The sequence below is a fragment of the Passer domesticus genome, chromosome 18 (assembly GCF_036417665.1).
Source record: "Passer domesticus isolate bPasDom1 chromosome 18, bPasDom1.hap1, whole genome shotgun sequence".
Classification (NCBI taxonomy): Eukaryota; Metazoa; Chordata; class Aves; order Passeriformes; family Passeridae; genus Passer; species Passer domesticus.
The window spans coordinates 8551733-8577424 of NC_087491.1; the positions used below are offsets into that span (position 1 = coordinate 8551733).

The following is a 25692-nucleotide window of genomic DNA, read 5'->3' on the forward strand; positions in this document are numbered from 1 at the left end:
GGAAGGGATGTCTGGGAACGGGCTGGCCCCTCGCAGCCCTGCCAGGTGTGGGTGTCCCCCTGCACCCTGACCCGGGGTGCCTGCGGGGGTGCAGGGTCCGGCCCGGCCCCAGTGCTGTCCCCAGCCATGCTGTGAGCAGGGTGGAGGTTGCCTCCCTGGCAGAGGGCTCCGTGTTTTTGGGAGCTTGAGCGATGCTCAGGGCGAGCCCTGCCCGGGCCGGGGGCCAGCAGGGACTCTGGTCTGGCTGTCACTGATTCACGCTGAGCCGTGTCACCTCCTGTTTCCTGTCACAGTGTCCGGCTGTGGATGTGGAATGGGGACCTGGGAAGGGGCGTCCATTTCTGAGACCCCCGGCCCCACAGCCCTGGGCCCAGCTCCACGGCAGTGTCCGGAGGGATTGGGTGCTCAGGTGCGCCTTGCCTTGGGCACCGATGGGCACAGACCCTCCCGGGGTGAGGAGGGGGCTCTGCCAGCAGCCCAGCCCGGATCGATAGGCATCGGAGAGGATGATTCATGTCTCAGGCTGTGGCCCGAGGGCACAAGCGGGGAGAGGTTTGATGTGCGGCTGCGGCTCCTGGCAGCGCTTCCCCTCCCGCAGCCGGCTCTGCCCGCGCTGCCCCGGGGTCCCGGCTTGGCCTGGGGGAAGAAAACGACTGAAGCAACACAGGATCACACCCAAGCTCTAAACAGAGCCTTTTAAAAACATTTCAGACACTCTCTTCTACGCTGTGGTCCCAGACAGCGAGCAGAGCCGCAGTGGGGGTGTCGGGCAGAGGCTGGGCTCGGCTGTGACCCGTGGGGACAGGGACAAGAGGGTGGCACTTTACCCTCCTCGTGTCCAGCCACACTCGGTGTGCACCCCCAGGGTGCCAGAGCTGGTGAGAGCACCGATGTGTCTCCAGCCCAGAGAGGGGCTGTGCGGAGCAGCAGCGCTGTCCCAGACACGGTGCCGGGGCTGGGGAGAGGCCGGGGGGGGACACCGAGCCCTCCCCCAGGAGCAGCGTGTGCTTTCCTTGGCGGGGCGCCAGGGGAGGCAGAGCCGTGGCTGCACACGCAGGGCGTCAGACATCATCATCATATTAATAATGAAAGGGCAGCTCCTTCAAAGCTCTTCGTCCCCGCGCCGGCGAGAGCGCAGAATGCAGAGGAGAGCGTGAGCCTCATCCCAAGCAGCCGCGGGAGAACGCTGCGGTGCCCGGATGGTCCTTCGCTGGTCCTTCACCGGGCCACCACCCCCAGGGACAGGAGCCCGCCCGGGTCCCCGCTGGGTGCTCTCCCTGGTGGTGCGGGGGTCCCTGCCCGGGGTGTCCCCAGCTCCCGTTCCCAGCGCTGCCCTGTGCCCCTCGCCCAGCAGGAAAGGCTGTTTGGGCTGCCAGGGAAGGAAGGAGCCCCTCTGCCAAGGGCTGAGTGCTCTCTCCATCGCTGAGGACACCGCTGGCTGTGTCAGGGCCTTTTCTTCCACGGGAGGAATCGATGGCTCAGACAAGACACAAACCACCCACAGAGAGGTCTTGGGCTGCAGCCTGCACAGGGTCAATGGCATCACTTCTGCTCTTCTCCCTGAAAGATATTTGGGTTTCCAAAACCCTCCTTTAACACCCCCGTTTTGTCTAGAGCATCCCCAAGCCTGGTTGTACCTTGTGAGGGTCTCAGCAGGACCACACCAGGGCTGGGCATCTTTTCTCCTCTCTCGCCTCTGCCAGACCCTCTCCTCCCCTTTTGCCCCTCTTTGCTGCAGATTCCATGGGCTGGGGAGGGAAGAATGGAACCCTCTGTGCCAGGTCGAGATGGGGCACCCCACGCCCACCCTGCTCCCATCCCAATCCCACCCCATGCCCACATGCTCTCCCTGGCACCCTGAGTGTTTCAGAGGGTCCCACCCTGCAGCAGTGTCCCAGGGGTGGGTGCTGCTCTGTTCCCCCCAGCTCTTCCTTCCCAGCCTTTTCTCAAGCTTTTTTTTCCCCTCCTCCCTCCAAACACAACAAAAGCCCCAAATCCCCCGCAAATGAGAAACCTCTTTTTGTTCCTCTTCTCCCTTTGCTTTCTGCTACGGCAGAGTATTGATTGGAGCTGATGTGTTGTAATCCTCTGCTTCTCTGAAAAGTTGGCATCCCAGAGTCCCTGGAGGGGCCGGATCCTGCCCTGCTGTGGGTCTTGCTCTTCTGCCAGGCTTGTGGATAGCAGGAAAGCTGCATCCTTCCCCATCCCATCCCATCCCATCCCATCCCATCCCATCCCATCCCATCCCATCCCATCCCATCCCATCCCATCCCATCCCACCTCTGCCCTTGGTGAGAGGGTCACCATGAGCAGCTGATGGTGGGAAAAGGCTCTGGTTTGGAGCAGATCCAGGTCAGACCCCTCTGGGATGGATATCCTGGAGTGCTGGGCTTCTGAAGGAGCCCTCCTGTCCTTTTGGCAGGGCAGGGGCTGGTGACAGGGGGGACGTTGGTGCTGATGAGAGGGGCTGGCTGGGGGGGTCAGCAGAGACCTCCAGAAAGGAAAAATTCAATTTCCTGACAGCCAAGGAGGGCTGTGGGGAGATAGGGCTGACCCCAGCCTGAGAGGGGCTCACTGTGGGGTGCAAGGCTGCCCCTGTGGGTCTGGGCCCTGGCTGGAGACCCCCCTGTGCCCACCCACCCCCCCAGCTCCACCGTGCTGCCCCTCCATCTGCACTCCAGGATGGCAAATGGGCCGGAGAGCTGGAAAGTCAGGGGAAAGAAACCCAGCCAAAAATCGCCAAAAAACACAGGGAAGATTTTAATTTAAAACCTTTTCCCACATGGAGAGCAGCAGCCTGGGCCATCTGGAGGAGCATATGCAGGTGAGGGGGGGCAGTGGTGCCTCCTCCAGCTCCCCTTGCTCTCAGCAGCCTCCAGAAAGGGCTTTGGGCTGGTGAAAAGGAGCCCAGGGTACCCCAATCCCAAACATCAGCCTGGGGGAGCCCAGCTTTCCCTCCTGAGCTACCAAGACCTCTCTGTTTTATTGCTGTGTTTGCTGCAAAAGTGATGATGAATCCCAAAGCAAACTACAATAGCAGCTGAGTTTATTGCGAGAGATTAATTCAGCGGTTTAATTGAAACCACAGGAGCAGGATGGGAAAGCATCAGTGTGGGGCTGGGAGGAGGGGGTCAGGGTCAGCTCTGCTCAGCACCCACATCCACCCCTAGCCCCTGCAGCCAACGATGCCCAAATTAGCAGGTTTACTCCTCAGAGGACTTCTCCATTGGCTGAGCATCACATCCAGCATCCCAAAGCCCCAAGTCTCCTAGCAACTCCCCAGCTCTGCCTGTGCCCACCCATTAACCCCTTCCCAAGCCCTCCCCACGCTGTGTGGAACACCCGGTGCTTCGAAGGCGTCGCTGCCACACTGGGTGGGAGCGGGGATTGATGCAGCAAATAAATCTGCAGGATGCTGGAAGGAAGCTCAGGATGCCTGGCTGGGTGGGAGAAGCGGGCTGGTTAGCCAAGGCTCAGGAGTGTTTGATTCCAGGTGGCACAGAGAAAGCCTCAGGTTTATGTGTTGGTGGTTTGGTTTCTAAATGTCACGTTGGTTTTGGAGGTTTTATCCTCCTGGCTTGTGGGGATGATGGGGAAAGGTCGGGGAACCCCCAAATCGTGGCCAGCCCCTGCAGCTCCCAGCTGGCATCGGCCTCAGGAGAGGCTGAGCACCAGCCAGCCACTTCCTCCAATTTCAGCAGCAAATCAATGACACAGTTTCTTTGAGGACAGGATGGAAGGGAAATTTTCAAGGAAAATGGCCTTGAAAGTGTAAAATCACAGCAGGACATGGTGTGATGGCCAGGCCTGGGATGAAGGAAGTGGGGCTGCTCCGTGATGGTTTTTTCAGGTGGGATGTCCAATACTTCCCTGGTTTTGCCTTTAGAGATCAAAAAGGAGGAAACCAGGGTTGGGAAAAATAGTGGGGTTTATGGTTGAAAAATAGCAGCTGACATGAAAAAAAAACCCAAACAAGTTTGTTTGGGTTTTTGGTTTTTTTTAACTGTCTTGATAGATATAGACAAGGGAAATGTATCCAAAGATCACGTGTCACTGAAAAGGATAAATCACTTCTCTCACTTTAATGTGCTTTGTTGGGTTTTATCAGAAACATTGTCATAAAATTACCAAATTGAAATTTTAAATGGGGGGAGAGAGGGGATATCTCGAGGGTTTGTTCTTGCTTCTCTTTTCTTATTGCCAAATAAAATACAATTAAAGCAACATTTTCTATGCCAGCCAGCATAGCTAACATCGCTTTTCTGACGGCACTTTTTTTCTGTCAGCCAATGAAAATAAATGATGCAGGATTACCAGGGAGCATCCAGCCTCCGTGGCTGGAGGGGGATGCGGAGCAGCAGGCATTCCAGTTGGAAACAGAAGGATTTGATTCCCGTGGTAAGTGGAAATCTCCAGGGACGTTTCCCACAGAGCTCTCTGCCGCCGCCTGGAGCGAGCCTTTGTTTTTCCTTTGCTCTCCCAGTTCCCACCAGTGCTCCCCAGTCTAACCCAGTCCTTGGCACAGCCACATCTGGGAGTGCTAAATTAACTCGGCACTTTTGGGGTGACCCCAGCGGGGTCACCGTGGGCTCTGTCCCCCGTGGGCTCATTCCCGTGCCGGGGGCTCCCGGTGGCTCAGCTGCTGCCTGCACCAAAATCCCCGTGGTAATTGGATGAGGGCACCGGTTTCCATGAGAATATTAAATCAGAGCCCCAGCCCCAGTGCAGGGCGACACGCTTGGGGATATAAAGACACGGTAGATCACGTTACAGAGGAGTTATTTCTCCTGCTTTAAAGTCAAAGGTATGGCAACAACTTTTATTTGTCACAGAGCGTAATGGGGCGCCTCTGATTGATGGGAGAGGGAGGGAGGGGGAGGCAGCCCCTGGCAGGGGGCTGAGCACTCACCACTCATCACACAGATGGGCTCTGGGGGGCTGTGGGAAAGCTCCCCAGGCTTCAAGCAGGCTTACAGAGCTCTTAAGTGATTCCCAAGCCTGATTTTCCAAAGCCCCCTGAGAAACCATCTCTGTGATGAGGTGTGAGTGCTCAGCCACTCTCAGGGGACAGCCCAGGCTGTGACTGTGGCCACAAACCTTTGTGGCAGTGCCAGTGCAGGTGTTTCAGTGCTGCAGAGGTCCTGGAGGCTTTGTGGGCAGCAGCTCAGTGCCACCATCCCGAGCTTGCTCCCCTTGGGACCAGCACAGGGAGCCACTTAGCAAATGAGGGGCTCCAGTGTCCTCCCAGGCACCAGTTCAGCCGGGTCTCTCCTTGTGGTGACCATCTGGTGGCATCTGCTGCTGCTCAGCTGTCACCCACCCTCCTGGTGAAGGGGAAATCAGGGCACCTCATGGATGGGGTAGGCAGGGGACGTGTCCAGGGATCCTGCAGAGGGTTAGGGGCAGCCATGGCAGGAACATCCCATGGCTCTGCCATGGTGGGGATGGATGGATGGATGGATGGATGGATGATGGATGATGGATGGATGGATGATGGATGATGGATGATGGATGGATGGATGGATGGATGGATGGATGGATGGATGGATGGATGATGGATGGATGGATGGATGGATGGATGGATGGATGGATGGATGATGGATGATGGATGGATGGCAGATGGACATCTCCCCACCCACAGCACAGAGGCAGGGAGGGACAGACAGACAGACGTGCCTCATTAGCCAATGGAGTGGCCTCGGGTGATGCTGACAAGCCCATTAAAGGGTTTACCAAGGGGACTGGGGCTGGCAGGAGGCTGCTGGTTTATCTGAGATGCTGCTTTTGGGCTGGGAGAGCCTAAGCCTCTGCTCGTTAATTAGAAAGGCTTCGAGGAGGTTTGTACTGGTTGGCCTCACTCGTGAGCAGCCGTAATATGATGAGCGATTAGGGACTCTGAAGCTTTTTAGCCAGTGTCATTAAGCTGCTGATGAGCTCAGGAGAGAAAAGGTCCTTTTTGGCTGTGCCTGAAACCGGCTGGTCCTGCTCTGACCTGGTGCTTCCTCCTGCCGTGCTCCCCGAGCTCCTGAGCCCAAAGCAGTGGGTGAAATGTGTGTCCTGGGGACAGTGATGGCGTGGCTGTCACCCTGTGTCCTTGAGCTGGGTCAGATCTGGAGTAGTGCAGCTCATCAGCGAGATGATGAGCTTGTGGTCATGCACGAGTGAAGCTGAGATGTTCCTATTTTCACTGTCTGCCAGGTATTGAGAGAATTTGGGGATGATTATCTCTGAAAAGGTGACTTTAGACCATTTGTGCATCAGGGAAGAGGATGGTGATGTGTGTCCTGACAATTGCTCTGGGAGAGAGCTCCTTTACCCCTTATGGGGTTTCCCCACTTGTGTGGGCACTGAGGGTGAAGCCTTCTGGCTCAGGGGACATCCTGACAGTGCCACTGTCCCATCCTCCCCTTGCCCCTTGAGGGCTGTGGCAAAGCAGGGAGCGAAATCTACTGGATTTTCTCCGCCCTCCCTCATCTCCTGTCAGCCTTGGCAAAACTTCCTGCAGCTCAGCAGCGTCGTGGCCCGCCGTGGTCTGGCTGGCATCTCCTTTACGGCAGTGTTAATTAAATACTTTCTGCAATCAGCGCCACGCATGACCCCGCTCCCCGGGCTGGGCTGGGCTGGAATGTGCCATCATCGAGCGAGAACATCACTGCTGCCACCCCAGGGAATTTCTAATAGAGATTTACTCATCCCAGGCCTCTCGTTTCTCCGTTTTGTGACATTTTGCAAAGTTCAGGTTTACAAAATAAGCCAGTGCACACGAGAGATGCTCCAGCCATTATTTACACTGCAGCTTCAGCTTCCCACTGCACTGAAGATGGGGGCTTCACTCCGTGGTCGGTGTGCTGGCAGCTGCCCTTTCCTCCTCTCTGCCCAAGGGGCTGCTGTTTGTGGCAAAGAGCACCCTGCCACCCCAGCTGTCCCCCTCGCAGGGCTGTGTGTGCCGGGAGAGCAGCAGAGCAGTGTCTGTGCTCATTGGAATGCTCGTGGCATCCTGCAGCTCAGCCTGCCCCCAACCCCTGCTCCAGCCCCAGGGCGAGGGATGCAGGGGGAGAGGGACCTGGCCACAGTGTCACAGAGGGCCAGGTGGGGCTGCTGTGGGTTTTGGGCTGTGATTTGGGATGCTCAAGTGCTCTGCTTTTAAAAATAAGGCTGTGCTGAAAGGAGGAGCAGAGCATGGAGGCAGCAGGCTGCCGGCAGAATCCTGTTACTGTGCCCCAGCCCCCAGGTCTCAGCTACAGGCACAAAAGCCATTTTTGGCAAATCACTGGTGGAAGGAGCTGCCTGCTCCAGGAGGGTGAGGCAGTGTGTGTGCTCAAACACAGGCAGGTGTCCATCCCAGAGGCTTGTCCCTCCGTGGCACAAGGTGGTGGTCAGTGCCTGTCTGACCCTCTCCCATTTAACCTGTGGCCAGCTCCTGTGGGTGGTGGCACCACCAAGCTGGTGAGCAAACCTTCTCCTCCTCTTCCTCAGGATGGAGCTGGCCATCCTGTGTTCCCCTTCCTCCAGCAAGGTCAGCTCATCCCTTTGGGAGAAGGTCCAGCTGGAAACTAAGAGCAGAACCACTCCAGGAGTGCAGTGGAGCCAGGGGCACTGACCCAGCTCTCACCCAGCCCCAGGGCATGGATGGGGCCACCCTCAGCCTCAGGGGCACTGGAGGCAGGTAGGTGGCACCCAGTCCCACACACGCTGTCCACACCTGGCCGTGCTGCCAGCCTGGAGCTGGGCTGTGGGACACGAGGGGCTGTGGGATCCGGCACACCTCGCTCCTGCCCCGCGCCTGCCTTGTCAGGTCTGATCAGGAGGAGGATCAGTTGGCCCTGTTCCTGCTCTCCAGATTTAATTAACAGGCCTTTCATCTCTACCCTGAAGGAATCTGCTATCTTCTGTCTTCTTAATTAACGTTCATTAAGCAAATCAGAAGAACATTTTCTCCTCTCCGCCTCCACGGCTTTTAACCCTTGCGGGGTTCCAGGTCTGCGTTGGGGCAGAACAAGGCTCCTGGACAGGTTGGTGTCATCACAACCTTGGTCACCACAACCCTCAAGTGCTTGGAGCAAAGCTCTGGAGCAGTGCCTGAAGTCTCTCCAGGTACAGAGGGCTTCAGGTGAGGTTGGGCTTTGTTTCCAGTGGACCAGAGCAAGTGTAGGGCATCCCCTTGGGCAAGGGGCAAACTCGTGCCCACCAGGATGGAGCCTGGTGAGGGCTCACCCAGTCTGGGGTACAGCTGAATCCCTCTGGGAATGTGCAGTTCCCAGCCCAGCTGCAGCATCCCCACTGTTGAGCACAGCAGTGTCACCAATTCCCACCGAGCTGTGTCCCTGTGGGCCATCCCCCCACACCCAGTGGGCTGTGCTGGAGGAGATTGGTGAGATTGGGATACCCAGCAGCATCCTGAGCCCTCGTTGTGTGGTGTCACCACTCTTTAACCCCTCTGTAACAGGGGCAGGAAAACCCTCTCATGGATGTGTGCTGCATCCCAAGGAGGGGGGACAAACCCTTGGCACAAAAGATTTGGTTAGAGCACGGTGTTAATAGTGCCAAGGTCCTGGCTTCAATCCCCATATGGGTCATTCACTTAAGAGTTGGGCTCAGTGATCCTTTTGGGTCTCTTCCAACTCAGAGTATTTTATGATTCTATCTCCTGTCCTGAGCTTACAGCCTCAGCACCACGGGAGAAGCAAAACACCTGGAAAACCTCATCTCTGCAGGATGCAAATCCCATCAAAACTGGTGGTGGAAACACATGGGGCAATTATTGAGCTGCAAACCCTTCTCCCTCTCCCCGGAGGTTGACAGTGGGTTTCCCACTGGCCGCCCACTCCCAGGCAGCTGCTGCACAGCTCCTGGATGCTGGGAAATTCAGCCTTCCCAGAGGAGCTGGCTCTGGCTGTCAGAGCTGGGTCAATATATGATAATGGGGCTTTGAAACGGCGCTGCTGCGGAGCCGCTGCCCGGGACTCTGATTCACAGCTCCCCTCTGGTGCTTGCTCCTGCAGCGTGTAGGGGAAGGAGAATAAAATAAATAAGAGTGGAAGGGAAGGGGAGGAAGGGAGCTTAAATTATAAATGAGTGCTAAGTTTCCAGAGGCCCTGTGGGCAGCTCAGAGAAGTGGTGTGGGGGTCAGAGGCAGAGATCCCCTGTGCATCCCACTTTTGCAAATACAGCCCCGTGTGGGTCAGGGTTTGCCCAGGGGCATGGCACCGTGCCAGGCTGCCTCTCTCCCTGTTTGATGTCACCCTCCTGCCACCACGGGTCAGATCTGGAGGGTTCCATGGTCCCCAGAGGGATTCCCCTGGCACAGACTGTAATTAGCATTAGCTGAGAGCTGCTAATGAGGTCTGGTGATGATCAGGCTTTGCCACCCCATGGAGATGCCTCCATAGGAAGGTGACTCGGTTCCAGGGGACTGGGCTGGCTCAGGGCAACAGGCAGGGATGGGACCCCCCACTGGAGGGTCCTGGTGTGGAGGAGTTGGGGTGTCACAGACCCACAACCCAGGCAGGTTGGTGTAAGCAGGAGAGCAGTCAATGCCCCCCATAAATCAGTGTGGGGTGAAGAAGGTGCTGAATCTCTTTCAAAGCCTTTCCCTATTCTCCTCTTGATTTTGGGGCTGCAAGAAAAGCTGTGACCCCTACCAATTGAAGGAAAAAAGCCTCATGTGAGGCACCACAAGCTCATTGCCAGGGCTGAGAAACGGAGGAGCTCAGCTGTGCCCACACAGCTGAAGACGCAAATCCCCAATCCCCAAAGCAATGGAATTGTTTTGGGGATGGAGCACCGGATGGTCCCATCCCCTCTGCCTGGGGACTAGGAAGTCCTGCGGGGATCCCAAACTCCACAGCTCTGCCTCACACAGGAACATTTCGACATTCCCAGCAGCATCCACAAGATGGACCTCGGAGCGAGAGGAGGTGCCGGGCAGGGGGACCCGTCCCATCCCATCCCACCCCGTCCCATCCCATCCCGTCCCGTCCCGCCTGCTGCCGCCCTGCCATCCAGAGGAGGCTCAGAGAGAGCCGGGAGAGGCGCGGCATGGCACGGCCTCCCGGGCTCTGCCTGCTGGCCCTGCTGGCCCTGGGGGCGGGGGGCTCGTCCCCGTGCTGGGACCCTCGGGGGCAGCCCCGCCGCTGCATGCCCGTCTTCGAGAACGCCGCCTTCGGCCGGGCCGTCCAGGCCACCAACACGTGCGGCTCGCCCCCGGAGGACTATTGCCTGCACATGGGCACCCAGCACGCCGGCGCCCTGTGCCACCGCTGCGACGCCAGCGACCCCCGGCGCCACCACAACGCCTCCCTCCTCACCGACTTCCACAGCCAGGAGGAGAGCACCTGGTGGCAGAGCCAGTCCATGGCCTTTGGCATCCAGTACCCCAACTCCGTGAACATCACCCTGCGCCTGGGTAAGTGCCAGCAGGAGCCAGTGGGTCGAGATCGGGGGGCAGAGATGGGGGTGGGTGCTGCTGCACCCTGCAGCTCTTGCTGCCAGCGCTGGATTAAGGGCAGGACCCTCCCCAGGGCTTTTTAGGGGCTGTGTGGAGGGAGCTGCTCTCTGCAGAGCACGGAAAGGACTCGGGGAGGGTCTGCCCTGTCCATCAGCCGAGCCCCGGGATGCCAGGAGCTGTGCCTGTGCTGCTTCCCAGCCAGCCATGCCCGGGGCGCCTGCTCTCCCCTTCACCCCAGGCTGCTTTTTCCCCTGATTTTGGAAGCCTGCGGAGCAGGAGGCAGATGGTTCCCACCCTGGGAGAGCCTTGCCCGGGGAGGGTGGCTGCCATGGGTGCCAAGCCCCTCCTGTATGCCTGGTATGGCTCAGGGTGCCGAGCTCCAGACACACCGTGCAATCCCAGCAGGTTTCCCCAGCTGGCGTCCGACCCCCTGTGTTTTAAATACTGTGTGCAAGCCGCCCACCTGGAGGGTACCTAAACCCAAGGGGCATGCCTGGCATTTTAAAAAGGTTTTATAACACTTTCCTGCCATCTAAACTCTCCTGGCTGCTGGCCAGCGCTGTAAAATCTTCATTCTCTGCAGTCTCCTGCCATCTGCATGCCGAAGGCGGGTAGTGGAGGGGCTGCGGCTGGAGCTGCTGAGGGCACAGCTGGGTGTCGGGGTGGCACTGAGCCCTGCTGCTGGCACCCAGCGTGGTCGGGGTGGCTGTGGAGGGTCCTGGCTGGGTGAGGTCGCTGCTTTCCCAGCCCCCTGCGGGACCAGGACATCTGGTGCTGTCCCCGGGCTGGGGCCGGGCTCCATCCTCAGCCTGCCATCCTCGCTCCCTGCTCCTGCCAGCCTCACAGAGGGCTTTTGCCGGCCTCTTGTCCACCCAAGGCAGGCTGTCAGATTGTCCCGAACCCGCTGGTGGGTGACCCGGGGCACAGACCACCCGAGTGCAGCCTGTGTGGCTGAGCCAGCAGCCGCCGGGCGACTTTGTGGCCACCAGTCCTGCTCGGCACAGCGACATGTGCGGGCTCTGCAAGCCCCGGGGCTTCTTTCCCATTCTCTCTCCTTCCTCCAGCTCTTCCCTGGCTCCTCTGTGGTCCTTCTTAGACCCCACACTGTTGTTTCCAGTGGAGTCCAGTCGCTGTGACTGCCCTGCTGTGTCTGTTAACACAGCCAAGGCTCAAGCATTGCACCACGTTCATCTCCCAGCCTGTCCCTATAGCTCTTTGTGAGCTGGAGCATCTCTGCCATTGTACCCTTCTTCCTGCATGGCTCCTGCATCTTGCCATGCTAAAAAATATCCTCTTGGTGCTTGGCACCTCACTGTCTGACCTTTCCCACAGGTGCCAGGCCCTGCGCTTGTCCCAGCCAGAGGTGTTTTTATTGCTGCCTTAATGCTTTCACTTGGGTTAAGCAGGAAAAGCCCAACTGCAGTCCCCTGGGATGCAGCCTGGGCTGAGTCCTTGCTCCTGAGCTGCACCAAGTAATTGGGTGTTCCATCCCATGTAGTGTGTCCCCTCAGCCTGCCTGTCTTCCTCAGTCACACCTCTTGTAAGTTCTCCAGGGTGGTTGCCTGGGGAGCTTATTAAATAAGACATGGGATGACTTGGACAAGACCCGTGTTTACCTGCATGTTGTTGATTGGCGTTAATTAGATTATGCTCCTTTAAATCTCCTCTCTCCGTGAGGTTCCAGCCATGGTGCAGTGGGCTCGCAGCTGGTCGATCATCCCAAGTGTCCACAGCTCTTGTATTTGCCCTGTCAGACGTCAGGAAGGAGCCCAAAATATCTGTGGCTTGCAAAGGCAACAGACACCAGGGCTCCTCAGGAAGCAATCTCAATGCCAATGGCTCATTTTGGAGTGTCTAGATCAGGCACTATCTGTGTCTGTGACTCTGATTTTCCTGTGGGACTAGAGATGACAGTACACATAGATGACATGACTGTCCCACATGCTCCTTTCCTCCTCTCCAGAATTCTCTTCTTGGAGCCCCAGAGCAGTACAAGCTGCAGTTTGGGCTCAGGGGAAGGCAGGTGCACACTTTGTTCAGGTGAAGCACAGCTGGGGGAGCACCCAGGGGTCCTGGTGCTGCCTGTGCACCCTTCCCAGCATCACTGTCCAGCAGCACATCTGGCTTTGGGACATGTCACACCTGAGCAGCAAAGAGGAGACAATCAGCCTGGTTTATTTTCTGGATCTTGGTTTTTTTTTTCCTTAGGAGAAATCGGCTGATTAAAAAGCCTGTCTGGGAAAAGCACATGAAAATTCTGAGGCTTTTTAATCCGCCAAATTTCTCCTCTCAGGAAAATTCCTCAGAAAAGTGAATCTGCTCCAGCCCAGCCGGAGGCACCAACATGGGGCTCCCCCAGCGTGGCCGTCCCCTCCCCTCGCACGGGGCCACTTGGGGCAGGGGCAGTTTGTTGACACAGCCCTGCCTTCCCTTCCTCTCCCAGAGGAAACTGCTCGGGAGGTGACGGCCCCGACCTCGCTGTTTTGGTAACAGCCCCCTTGGGACGGCGCTGTCTGGGAACCGGCGCCTGCCAGGCGTGCCCCCTGCGCTGGGTGCAGGACAGGGCCACCCCTGCCACCAGCCCGGAGCGGTCCCAGAGGCAGGGGAGAGGCACAAGGCAAGGGTGGGACAGCCCCTTCTCGGCCCTCGTCACCTCCGGGTGGGCTGGGAGTGGGTCTGTCCCCCTCTCCGGGCGCTTCCTGCATCCCTGATGGGACGCAGCTGCTTTTCCCAGCGCTGGTAGCCGGCTGCCTCGGCTCCCCCGCAGCAAAGTCGCAGCACATACGCGACAGTATTCATATGGGCCCAATTAAAGGCTTGTTTTCCTAGTCCCGGAATAACCCCTCTAACATTCCCAACTCATTATCTTTTCAAATAAAGCCAAAACCTTGCAGCTAATTGTTTTGTGCTGTCAGGAGTGGTGCTGTTATGGAGCAATTCGGGCTTTGAGCTGGTCCTTCATCTCTGGCAATTAAGTGGGTCTGATGTTCACTTTGGTGTTTTCTCTTTTCCTTTCTGCTAATCCTTTCAAGCTCTTTCAGAGCTCGCCGGACGCCCCAAGGATTGGTGGCTTCTCTTTGTCTCCATCCCAGCAAAGATGGAAGCGATGCCAGGTCCTGGCATGCAGCTCCCTGGGAAGGGATTTGCCTTGACCTTTTCCAGCTCTCCATCCCTAAAGCTCCACCACCCTGGGGATGCTTTCAGTGCTGTGGGCCTTACTCTGCCCAACAGCTGCTGGATGGAGCTTGGATTTAGAACTGCTCTTTGCCCATGCAACCCACCCAGTGCACCACACAAGGGGTGGGCCCTGCACTGGGGCGAGCCAGCTTGGATCTGGACAGGGTTTGGGCTGCAGCAAGGAGGAGCTGGTGGAGGGCAGCTGGGCAGGGGTGGCGATTTGTCCATTTTTAGCTGTGCTGGGTGCTGCAGGAGGCTGTTGGGATGACCCAGGCTGCGGTGCCCATCGGGTGGCCAGCAGAGGGTCGCAGCACGGCGTGCCCATCCCCAGGCAAAGCCTACGAGATCACCTACGTGAGACTGAAGTTCCACACCAGCCGCCCCGAGAGCTTCGCCATCTACAAGCGCAGCCGCGCCGAGGGGCCCTGGGTGCCCTTCCAGTTCTACAGTGCCTCCTGCCAGAAAACCTACGGGAAGCAGCCCCGGCAGTACCTGCGGCCGGGCGAGGACGAGCAGGTGGCCTTCTGCAGCGACGAGTTCAGCGACATCTCCCCCCTCAGCGGGGGCAACGTGGCCTTCTCCACCCTGGAGGGACGGCCCAGTGCCTACAATTTTGATGGAAGCCCAGCACTGCAGGTGCCACCGGGGTGGGAGGGGACGTGGTGCATGGAGCCTTGGGATCGAGGGCATTATTGCACCCAGCCGGGGTAGAAGTGCTGGAGGTGCTGTTGGGATAATCCAGGCTGTGGTGCCCACTGGGTGGTGGGCAGAGGGTTGCATCATGGTGGGTCTGTCTCCAGGCAAAGCCTACGAGATGCATCCCTGATTGAAAAGCTGCAGGATGTGTCCCTGTTGGGGTGGGAGCTGGTGGCCCAGACCTCTCCACCAAGGTGGCTTTCCCATGTCCCCTGCAGGAGTGGGTGACAGTCACTGACCTGCTCATCTCCTTGAACCGGCTCAACACGTTTGGGGATGACATCTTCAAGGACCCCAAGGTGTTGCAGTCATACTACTATGCCATATCTGACTTCTCCGTTGGTGGCAGGTGAGGGGCAGCCAGGCAGAAGTGTGGGGATCTTCTTGGGGCTGCGGGACTGGGGCAGCTGCTCCCCACCTCAGTCTTGTCTGAATTGGGATTTTGGGGCAAACTGCTCAGATGTGGCTTCCTCCATGTGTAAAATGGAGCTGGAAGTGCAGAGATGGGTGATTAAACCTGGAGACGTCCCAGCTGTGCAGAAAGATTTCCCTTTGCCCACTGCCCCACTCCATGCGCCACCAGCTGTATTTGCTTTGTTCTCTCCCAGCCCAATGGCTTTTAATGACACTGGGGCTTGTGCTGCTCCTCCTGTGACCCTGCTGGTTCCTGGGCACTGCAAAAGGGGAGCCATGGGGTTCTAGTGGAAAGATGACCTGAAGCTGCAGAGGCTGCTGGAGGAGCTTGGAGTCAGCATGGCCACAGGCAGAGAAGCTGGACCAGCTGCCAGCAGGAAAGGGCAGCAGATGTGCAATAGAGGTGCAGGTGGCACCCACTTGGTGCTGCCTCTGGGCTGTGCTGCACATGCCCTTCCCCAGCTGGGACAAGTGGAAAATTTTCCCATCCCTGAGAGTGCTGTCTGCCCCAGGAAGATCTGTAGCTGCTGTCCCACCTCTGGGGTCAGCAGCTGCAGCTGGTTAGCACGGGCCACCCTCAGCGTGTCACCTCCCAGCTGGCCAGGCTGGGAGAGCCTCGGGGACACGACGGGCTGCCTCAAGGCCAGCACAGCCCCCGCTGCTCTCACCCCACAGCCAGCCCAGTACCAGGGTCACACACTGCACAGCCTGGGCACTGTCCCACTGCTGCTGCTGCTGCCCACACTGGTGCTCAGAGCAGCTGCCCCGTGCTGGGGTCTCACTGCAGGTGCAAATGCAATGGCCACGCCAGCGAGTGCGCGCCGGACGAGGCCGGGCAGCTGGTCTGTGTGTGCCAGCACCACACGGCTGGCACCGACTGCGAGCGCTGCCAGCCCTTCTACCAGGACCGGCCCTGGGCGCGCGGCACGGCCGAGGCTGCCAACGAGTGCCTCTGTGAGTATCCCGGGTGGCTCCGTGGCCACAGCGGTGGCTGGCCCCGATGGGCTGTGCTGGTGCTGCATCAGCTCCTCTGGCACCTCCTGCCCTTCCTGCCCTGCTCCGTTTTGGGAGGGATTTGTACCCCGGGGCTCCCCTTCACTGCAGCACCCCGATTATTTCCATTCCCTTTACCCCACGAGTGCAGCCATCTGCTTTGTACTGCACCCATCTCTGCTTCCAAGGGCGGAGGCACCTCTGAAAGCTCTCGCTGCTGAGCCAAGGGGTCCCATCCGGCCCATCCGACCCTACAGGAGGTTGCCATAACCTCCAGTGCCCTCCAGGAGCTCACCCGTCCTCCCTCCTCTCCCGCAGCCTGCAACTGCAGCGGCCGCTCCGAGGAGTGTTTCTACGACCGGGAGCTGTTCCGGCGCAGCGGGCACGGGGGACACTGCCGCAACTGCCGCGACAACACGGCCGGGCCCCACTGCGAGAGCTGCCGGCAGAACTATTACCGCTGGGAGCCGCAGGGAGCCTGCCAGCCCTGCCACTGCCACCCCGCAGGTGCGCGCCAAGCTCCGGCTGCAAAACTACTGCCCCAGCTGGAGTTTGCTGCAGGGATGGTTTTGGTGGATTCTGTCTTGCTCGGGGTTTCCCCATTTTTCCCGGTCTCTCCCCGGCTGGGGTTGAGCCTCAGGGATGGCCTGGGTCCCCGCAGGTTCCCTGCAGCCCCAGTGCGACAACTCGGGGACCTGCGTCTGCAAAGCCAACGTGACGGGCTGGAAGTGCGAGCGCTGCAAGGACGGCTACCACAGCCTCAGCGAGGGTGGCTGCAGGTGAGGGGGAGCCCGGCCCTGGGCAGGGGCAGCGGGATGGGACCGGGGCTCACCTCCTGCCCTCATCTCACCCCATCCAGACCCTGCACCTGTGACCCCGCGGGCAGCGTGGGCACCTGCGACCCCAACACGGGGCACTGCACCTGCAAGGAGAGGGTGGAGGGGCATTTGTGCAACAGGTGAGCACTGTGGCCATCGCATGAGGACAGGAACACTGTCCCTTTCTAGTCCTGAAATTGGTGGCAAGGCTGTGGGGCTGCATTCCTCTGGACCACCGGGACTGGGGTCAGAGGAGCTGTCACCAGTGTCCCACCCAGAGACACTGCCGTGGTTCCCGGCAGCTCTGCCTGCCCTGTGACACATATTCCTGCTTCCTCCCCGTGTCCAGGTGCCAGCCGGGCTGGTTTAACCTGCAGCCCCACAACCCCATCGGCTGCAGCAGCTGCTTCTGTTACGGCCACTCCAGCGCCTGCAGGGCGGCAGACGGCTACGAGGAGACCCACATCCGCTCCGACTTCAGCCAAGGTAACCACCCAGATGAAACGGAGGGCACTGCTCTGCCAATTTCAGCCAAAAAACGTTTCGGAAGGATGTGGCTGAATGTCCCTCTTTGGGGCTGAGCATCTCCCTTTGGAGCTAACCGGTGGTGATGGGTGGAGAGGGATTTCTCTGGCTCGCCCCTGTTTTACTGTTAAACCTCTGCTTCTGCCCCCAGCTCCACGGGGACAGGGTGTCCGTGACCCCTCCATGCCAACCTGCTCCTGGGGCTGTGCGTGGCTCAGGGAGGGCTGTGGGGCCAGGCATGGACATTGCACCACACCAGGGACTGCAGGAACACTAAAGACCAGCTCAGAAATACAAAAAAAAACAATAGTCCGGAGCCTGCTGGGAACTCCCCCAATCATTCCCTCCTCTCCCCACGCTCGGCGGGGATGTGGCAGCGCGGCTGGACGGGCGGGAGGGAGGTGGTGCTTCTGCCCGGCTGCTGGCAGGGCTGGATGCTGGGGATGCTGGGGAAACCCTGCCATCTGCCGCGCACGCCGGGTGTGCAGCCCCGCTGCGGGGACACCGCGGGACGGGCACCCACGGCGGGCACCCCGCTCCGCCTCGCTCTTCCCACATGGGCACGGCTGCGCCAGGCACGGGTGGACCTTAATTGCCTTTAAATCGCGCTGCCAATTGCTGCGCTGCTGGAACGTCTTCCACGGCCTTGAAGCCGAGCCAGGATTTAAAACGAGTCTTTTTTTCCGTCCTCCACGCAGCCAGTCTGGGGCTGCTCCTTTGGGGTCTGGTTTGGCAGTTTCTGAGCTGAGATGTGGCCACAGCACCCTCCTAAATCCCAGCTCCCCAGTCCACAGTGGAGGGGGATCAGATGGAATTTTCTTATACTGGGTGAAAGTATAAATTTGGGATAATTTGATAATAGAGCACAGCCCACTTGAGAGATTTCCAAGTGTTTGTCCTGCAGGGCTGGAAGAAATAACTAACCCTGCAGAGTGAGGGGGAGTTTAACTGGTTTCTTAAGGAAACCAACTTAATGCAAGTATGGCCTGCCTCTTCTGGGCTTCTCCAGCATTTCTCCTCAGGCTTCCTGTCCTTTCCAGCCCACAGTAATGTTCGAATGGCAGCACAGGCAGGAGGGCAAAAGTTTAAAGATAATAATTTCCTCCAAATCTAAGAAAATAAATAGAAGAGGGGTGGTTAAGGCCACGTTCCAGTGTATGAGAACACAGAGCCCAAGTGGGGCAGGGTGTTACAAAGTGCTGGCCCCTTCCAAGACTCCAGAGAGTGTCGGGAGGAGGCACAGAGCCCCTGAAAGCAGCACCCTGCTGGTGCTGTGCTGGCAGGGACTCTCTGCTCCTTTAGCTGTGCCTGTCACTGTATGCTGTCACACAGGGCTGGAGGGCTGGGCTGCCACAGCTCCAGGCACCACAGACCTGCCTCTGCGCTGGGCTGGCCGGGAGATCATCACCGAGGGGGACGGAGAGGAGCTGGTGGATTTTCTTGCACCAGGTATTGTGTGTGCTGGGTCCCTGGGGGGCTGCTCTGCCGGGAGGACCCCCTGGTGCTCTCATCCCACTGCCATGCTGGTGCAGGAGGCACTGGGCTCCATTCCAGAGCTGAGCATGTTTCTGTAGCAGAGGACAGTGGGGGTATTGGAACAGTGGACCAGGATCCCAGGAGGGCAGGTTGGAGCTGCCACCACTCTAGAAGGGTGACTGTGGCTCCTGATGCTGGTGGTGGGAACAGGACTGCACTGGCAGTCCTGGCAGAGCTGGTGCCTCCCTGTCCTACAGACTTTGCTCCTCTCTGTCCTTACAGAGAAGTTTCTGCAGAACCAGCGCCTCAGTTACGGGCAGCTCCTGTCCCTGCTGCTGGGAGTGGAGAACGGGACAAGAACAGAACGTGGGGTGCCCCTGCTGCAGGTCCAGCTGCTGCTGGAGGGCGAGGGGATGAAGGTCACCATGTCCAGCAGCAAGAGCCAGCTTCAGCATGGAAAGCAGGCTGTCACCTTCAGGTACCCATCACAGAGTTTTGGGGAGCCTCACTGGAGTTTAGGGCTCAGTGCCTGATTTGTCTGGGCTGCCCTTTACTGCTCTCTGCCCCATGCAGGGATTTAACTGGCAGTGCCCGGGTGCCAGCCAGGAGCTGAGCTGTCCCACAGCACCCAGCTCAGGCTGGCCCTGTCCTGTCCCCCCCACTCCCTCTCCAACAGGCTGCACGAGGCAGAGGAGGGTGCAGAGCCTTTGCTGTCGGCCTTCAGCTTCCAGCGCCTGCTCTCCAACCTGAGCTCCCTCCGCCTCCGTGTGAGCCGCGGCCCCGTGAGAGGTGGGTGGCTCCACAGAACATCCCCAGGGGGACAGCCTGGGGTGGGACTGGAGACATCAATGCAGCAGCAGGCTCTCGAGGATGAGAGGGATTGTCGGGGGTGTTTTGGGGCAGGGGTTGCCTCCTCTCTGTGAACACCCCTGGGCTCTCAAGGAGGGGTTTTGGGGTCTCCTGTACCTGTCTGGAGCATTTCAGAGCAGAGCAGGGGATGCACCATCCCATTCCCACACAGTTCTCCCCTCTCACAGGCAGGCTGTCCCTGAGCAAGGTCCAGCTCACATCTGCTCGCCCCGGGCCAGGCACACGGGCGGGCTGGGTGGAGGAGTGCACGTGTCCCATGGGATACACCGGGCAGTTCTGCCAGTCCTGTGCACCTGGATTCAAGAGGGAGATCCCATTTGGCGGCCCCTTCGTCAGCTGCGTGCCCTGCACCTGCAACCAGCATGGGCACTGCCACCCCCTCACAGGTGTGCACCCCCCGGCCCTGCCACTCACCTGCTGCTCCTGCGTGGGTGGAACAAATCCGTGCCTTTGCTTGTTCTGAGGGAGCCATTGGTGAGGTTGTGGCTCCCAAAATTTGCAAGTTGAATCGCTTGGGTGGTTCTAGGGACAGGGTTCGTAACTGCAAAGATAGAGATTATTAATGAAGTGCAATAATGGTGGTGATTTATAATTAGAGGAGCATTTTTCATGATACTTTACGACCTCTAAGGAGAAGGAAAGGGTGTTGGTGCTTAGAGTAGGGGAGCAGGGGTCAGGGCAGCACAGAGGGTTTTGCTAGGCTGGGTCTCACAGGCAGCTTCACAGCCCAATGAGAGGAGCAGGACTGGGTGCAGCTCTGGAATCTGCAAACTGAGGGTTAACCTGAGCAGAGAAACAAGGAAAAAAACAGGAAAACACAGAGAAAAGACACCAGAGGAGCCAGCTCTTGTGCTGCCAGCCCAAACCCTCGGTGGCTGGCTCTCCTCAATAAACGATGCACGGCGGGGATGGAGAGGGCTGGAGGAGGCAGAGTGCTCGGCGAATGCCCCTGCCCTGCGCACAAAACCACGGCAGCAGCTCTGCAAAGCCGCCCTCATCCCGCAGAGCGGGGCTGGCGCCGCCGGCTGCACAATCCCCAGGGATGGGGCCAGACTTTTGATGTTCCGGCCCGGGCGCTGCCAGCCTGCGCACTTCCTTTAGTTCCTTCAGTTTATTTTTCCACTTCTTCCTGCCACCCGCTTTTTCTTTATTTTCCATCGTCTGACTCTGCCTGGATGTGGGGAAAATGGAATAACACCCCCTCCTGCGCAGCCTTCCTGGTATGACCCGACCCCACAGAACTCGGGGGGAAATCCCCCCCCTGACTCCTCTCTCTCCAGTGAAGCAGAGCATCTGCCTGGAGGCGGGGGGTTCCTGGAGCACTCTTCCTCCTCTTCCTCCCTCTCCTGCTCACAGCCGATTTCGGGAGGCTGACTCACGGGCTCGGCTCGCTCTGGAGGAGATGCTCCCCGGTGGTGCCGGCCCGGCTGCTCGTGTTTTCCAGGGCGGGCTGGAAAGGACGCGCCTCGACGCTCAGAAATGTGTTGTGGATTACGGCAGGCGCCGGCAGCCTCCGCACACATTGATGGTGCTGTCTGTGCCAGCGCTGCCTCGTCCCTGCTCGCCTCCGTGTCCTCTCCAAAACCTTCTCTTTCGACCAAAGACAGGAGGAGGAGGGAAAATGTCCCGAGTAGTGGCTGGAGATGTGCGACCCCTCGCTTGGAGCCGCACATCCGGCTTTCCATCCCTCCCGCAGTCCCTGCTGTCACTCGGGGTTGGGTTTTCGCGACCCTCAGCTCCGTTTTCCTCCCCGCAGGGCACTGCCAGTGCTTGCACAACACCGAGGGTCCCTCCTGCGAGCGCTGCAGCCCCGGCTTTTACGGCAACCCCTTCCTCGGGCGCCCTGATGACTGCCAGCCCTGCCCCTGCCCCGGCCGCTCGCCCTGCACCGAGGTGCCCAGCACTGGGGAGGTGGTCTGCACCCACTGCCCCCCGGGGCAGAGAGGTGAGCCTGGGGCTGGGTGGGCGCAGGGGCTGCGGGCAGCGTGGGCACGGCTGGATCATCCCCACCTTTCCGCCTTCCCCAGGGAAACGCTGTGAGCTCTGTGATGACGGGTTCTTCGGGGACCCCCTGGGGCAGAGAGGCGCCGTGCATCCCTGTGAGCCCTGCCAGTGCCACGGGAACGTGGATCCCAACGCCGTGGGGAACTGTGACCCCGTGTCCGGCCGGTGCCTGCGCTGCCTCCACAACACAATGGGCGACCACTGCCAGAGGTGCCGGCCGGGCTTCTACGGGGATGCGCTGGCTCCCAGCCCTGCTGGGAAGTGTGCACGTACGTACAGCCCCCGGGCACAGCTCACTTGCAGCCAAAATCCTCCCAGCAGTGAAGGCAGAGGGTGGAAGGGGATGCCCAGCAGGTTTAGGGGCTGATGGATGGTCCAGGTTACCCCCACGTGTTCCTCTTTGCCCTCTTGCTCCACTGCCATCCTTCCACAGATACTCTGGCCTGCAGAGGCTCTTTGGAGCCTTGGCTGATGGGGGAACGTGGCTCTACACGCCCCAGTGCCCCATTCCTGCAGTCCCATCCACCAGCCCCATGCTGGGATTTAAGGGTTGTTTTGTGTCCCACAGCTTGTGATTGCAACCCCAGTGGCTCAGACCCGAGGCTGGAGGGCTGTGATCCTGGCACGGGCCAGTGCCACTGCCTCCCACACGTGACAGGCAGAGCCTGTGGGCAGTGCCAGCCCGGCTACTACGGCCTGGAGCCCACCGTGGGGTGCAAGAGGTATGTGGGGCATGGCATGGGGCTGCCAGGGAGTGGCTCCATGTTCCCAGCTCTGCTCTCTGCATTCATTGCCTGCTTATGACCCTCCACTTCTCATGCCAGCTGTGAGTGCCACCCAACAGGGTCGCGGGAGAGCGGGTGCCACGCGCTGACAGGACAGTGCTCCTGCCAACCTGGTGTCACAGGGAAGAAATGTGATCGATGCCAGCACGGCTTCTTCGGCTTCTCTGCCAGGGGCTGCCGAGGTAACGGGAAGGGCACTGCGTCTGTGTCCCTAAAGCAGGGCTGGCAGCCACAGTGTGATGCCTTTCTGCCACCACTGCAGCCTGCAACTGCTCCCCGCTGGGCTCCGTCACCCCGCAGTGCCACGAGAACAGCACCTGCCTCTGCCACCCTGGCTTCGTGGGCTACAAGTGTGACCGCTGCCAGGCCAACTTCTTCCTTGAGCCACTGAGCTCCCGCTGCCAGCCGTGTCCTGCCTGCTACGGGCTGGTGAAGGACGAGGTACAGCCTGTGCACTGCTGAGGCAGGCACAGCACCCCACCCCTGCAGTGCCTCACTGTCCCCCCGTGTCCCCCCTGCCCTGCCAGGCTGACCGCCTGAAGGCCAGGCTGCAGGAGATGGAGGAATGGCTGCAGAAGCCAGGCTGTGATGCCCACCCAGGCCAGTCTGCCATGCTGGGAGATGCACCCCGTGGAGATGGGCTGCCCAGCTCACACCTCCTGAGAGGTACAGGGGACTCTCCTTCCTTCTGCCTGTTTCACTCTCTGCTCCCTCAGGGTGCTGTGACATGGTGGGGGGGTACAAGGAGGTCCCAGGTGGGTGCTGGCCTCAGTGTGGTGTGACTAGAGGGGAGGGCAGTGGAGGGGACATGCCTTTATGGGAGGACAGAGCACTGCAGGATGCTCACACCACTGAGGTCTTGGAGCAGGCAGTGATGGGCATTATTGAGGGCTGAGCACCAACACATGGGTACCCTGTGGGTGCAGAATTCCTGGGTCCCTCCTGAGCACCCAGAGGGGCTGAATTTCTCTTTCATTAGTAGGTGTTAGGCAAGGGATGGAGCATGGGGCAGCTCCACAGGGAAGCAGTGAGCCCCAAGCAACCCCAATGGGCAACGAGATGCTTGTGCTGCCCACAGGTGCCTGGGCCACCCTCTTGGTACAGGTGGGGCAGCTGGCAGGGGCACTGAACACTGCACAAGGCCGTCTCACCAACGCCAGCCGAGCCACCAGATGCTCTGAGCATGGACCCCCCAAGACCTGCACCCTGCTCTCGGAGATCGGGGCCGTGCTGCAGTCGGCTCAGCAGGAGATCCTGCACGCTGCAGACACCCTGGCTACCACGGTGGGGGCTCTCAGTGGCCCTGGGCTCCTGAGGGGGGTGGTGGCAATCCTGGGGGGCACTGGGATGTGCCTCCCAGGTCTGTTGGGGTGGGATGTGAGCAGCAGAGTAGGTGAGTGGGAAAGCCTGGGGTCCATGTGGGTATAGCCCTCCTTGCAGGTGAGTCAAGAGGAGGTATTTTCCTTGCTCTAGCCCTTTGGGAGGTTCTTGGTGGTGCTGGGCTGGCAGGGTCCAGGGGTGCCTGCTCCCTGCCAGGGTCTCAATGCTGCTGTTTGCATTCCAAGGAAATTCCTCAGGAAATCCCATGGCAGCCCACAAACTGGAGCCACTGGGCACTGGAGGCTCAGGCTCTGTCCAAGAGGTAAGAGTTGAGCAGCTGTCAGCCCAGCTGGGGGTGCAGGGGGCACTCCTTTGCCAGGAGGCCAATCCTGATTTCCTGTCTGGGTATCCTTGTCCCTGCAGCCACAAGGACTCCATGGCACAGGTGGAGGCTGTGGTCAGGAGAGCACTGCGTGCCTCCAACGCCAGCTCCGAGCTCCTGCAGCACCTGCTGGAGAGGAACACCACACAGGAGATGCAGAATGAGCTGGAGGCCGGGTGAGGGGCTGGCAGGGCACCCGAGCCCCTTTCCTCTGGCCAGGTCCTTGTTACAGGGCTCAGTCACAGGCACGTGCTGAGCACCTTCAAACTCATCACACCACAGTGCTGTAAAGCAGAGGGACAGGCTGCTGTGTGCTGGGAGGTTCAGGAAAAGCCCCCAGAATTTTCTGCTACATCCATGTCCAGGGCCAGGTTGTCCTCTCCATCCTCCAAGGGACCAGAGGGCCCCGGCTGACAGCAGTGTCCTGTCTGTGCAGGTATGAGGAGATCCAGCGGGCACAGGAGGAGCTGGGTGCTGGCATGGCAAAGGTGGCAGTGGAGGCCAGCAGAGCTTTGACAGCCGTGGAGCAGGCACATGCTGACCTGGCTGAGAGACTTTTGCAGGTGGCTGCTCTGGGGCAGGTGAGCAGCACCCAAGCTCCAGCTCCAGCTGGCATCCCTACCTCCTGCTTTAGCAGTGCTGCCTCCTGAGCTGGGAGATGATCTCATGCAGCCTTTGGCACTCCTGATCCTGCAGCAGGTGCTGCCAAGGCAGGGTGGAGGCCTGGCACGGGAGCTGGCAGTGCTGGAGCAGGCAGCAGCAGCCCAGGAGCCGCTGGCTCAGCAGGCTGTGGAGGCATCCCGCACACTGGCAGCTGGATTGCACCTGGAGCTGCAAAGGACTCATGGCTTCAAGCAGGTAAATGCTGCTCACAGGAATGGGGAGCCCCATCCCTGCTGCTCCAGCAACTGGAGGGACCATACCTGCAGCCAGGGAGCTGGGAGAGGATGTTTTGGGAGACATCTTCCCTTGGGCTCCCAGACATCCCTAAGAGCTTGCCTGCCAAAAGGGACCAAGCTGAATCCCACATTTCCCAGCTGCCCAGCCTCATTTCTCCTCTCACAGCTGCAGGACCAGGCTGGCTCTGCCCATGACACAGCCACCATGGCTGTCTCCCGAGGAAAAGCTGTGCTCTCTGAGGCCGAGTCCCTCCTGGCCAGCTTGGAAGGTAAAAGGCACCAGTCAGAGCATGTCCAGCCACAACCTGGCTCTCACAGGTGACAAGGGGAGAAGTGGACAGTTTGGTGATGGCCAGGTTGCTCCCATAGGCATGAAGAAGGCGCTGGGGCATCGGAAGAGTCAGGCTGCCCTGAGGAGGAGGATGGCCACTGTGAGGGACAGAGTGATGGTGGATGCTCAGAGGAAGATTAAACAGGCAGAGAAGACACTGGGAAACTCCCTGTCCATCTCCACCACAGCCCAGAGGACAGCTGGGGAGGCTGAGCAAGTCTCTGAGGAGAGTGCCAAGGTCCGAGATGAGGGGTTGGGGTGGAGCTGCTGGGCATGGCCAGGCTGGCAGCCATCACCTACAGAGCCAGGCTGCTGCAGGCAGGGCTGTGTGTCCCCAGGTGACTGATCCCATCTCTGTCCCTTTGCAGAGGGCACGGGCTGTGCTGCAGGAGAGCAAACAGGCCCTCAAACATGCCAGCCAGCTTGCCACGCGTGCCAATGAGACCCAGTGGGAGCTCTCCCGGCAGGAGCACATGGCTGAGAAGCTCAGGGGAGACCTGGAGGAAGCACAGCAGGTCAGTTGTGTTCCCATGGGCAGGTTGTGTCCTCCAGAGC

At 59.5% G+C, this 25692-nt stretch overlaps 1 protein-coding gene across 4 annotated transcripts in view; it reads left to right on the forward strand.

Annotated features, from left to right (window-relative positions):
• LAMC3 (laminin subunit gamma 3) overlaps positions 1 to 25692 on the forward strand; it is a 30165-nt gene that overhangs the window by 1573 nt on the left and 2900 nt on the right. The window contains exons 2-28 of one of the 4 annotated variants that reach the window (XM_064393290.1): positions 4287 to 4398; positions 9883 to 10405; positions 13956 to 14260; positions 14539 to 14669; positions 15522 to 15688; positions 16046 to 16234; positions 16389 to 16506; positions 16587 to 16685; positions 16895 to 17031; positions 18403 to 18519; positions 18829 to 19024; positions 19223 to 19335; positions 19584 to 19802; positions 21173 to 21361; positions 21444 to 21689; positions 21989 to 22142; positions 22245 to 22387; positions 22468 to 22646; positions 22733 to 22871; positions 23284 to 23489; positions 23771 to 23847; positions 23949 to 24083; positions 24344 to 24488; positions 24604 to 24765; positions 24973 to 25075; positions 25176 to 25375; positions 25506 to 25652. In XM_064393290.1, coding sequence (XP_064249360.1) covers positions 4300 to 4398; positions 9883 to 10405; positions 13956 to 14260; positions 14539 to 14669; positions 15522 to 15688; positions 16046 to 16234; positions 16389 to 16506; positions 16587 to 16685; positions 16895 to 17031; positions 18403 to 18519; positions 18829 to 19024; positions 19223 to 19335; positions 19584 to 19802; positions 21173 to 21361; positions 21444 to 21689; positions 21989 to 22142; positions 22245 to 22387; positions 22468 to 22646; positions 22733 to 22871; positions 23284 to 23489; positions 23771 to 23847; positions 23949 to 24083; positions 24344 to 24488; positions 24604 to 24765; positions 24973 to 25075; positions 25176 to 25375; positions 25506 to 25652 — 4638 coding nt within the window. In that variant the 5' untranslated portion in view covers positions 4287 to 4299. Of the gene's footprint in view, positions 1 to 4286; positions 4399 to 9783; positions 10406 to 13955; positions 14261 to 14538; positions 14670 to 15521; positions 15689 to 16045; positions 16235 to 16388; positions 16507 to 16586; positions 16686 to 16894; positions 17032 to 18402; positions 18520 to 18828; positions 19025 to 19222; positions 19336 to 19583; positions 19803 to 21172; positions 21362 to 21443; positions 21690 to 21988; positions 22143 to 22244; positions 22388 to 22467; positions 22647 to 22732; positions 22872 to 23283; positions 23490 to 23770; positions 23848 to 23948; positions 24084 to 24343; positions 24489 to 24603; positions 24766 to 24972; positions 25076 to 25175; positions 25376 to 25505; positions 25653 to 25692 lie in introns of those variants that run through there. The other 3 variants (XM_064393293.1, XM_064393291.1, XM_064393294.1) reach the window with 3 other exon arrangements.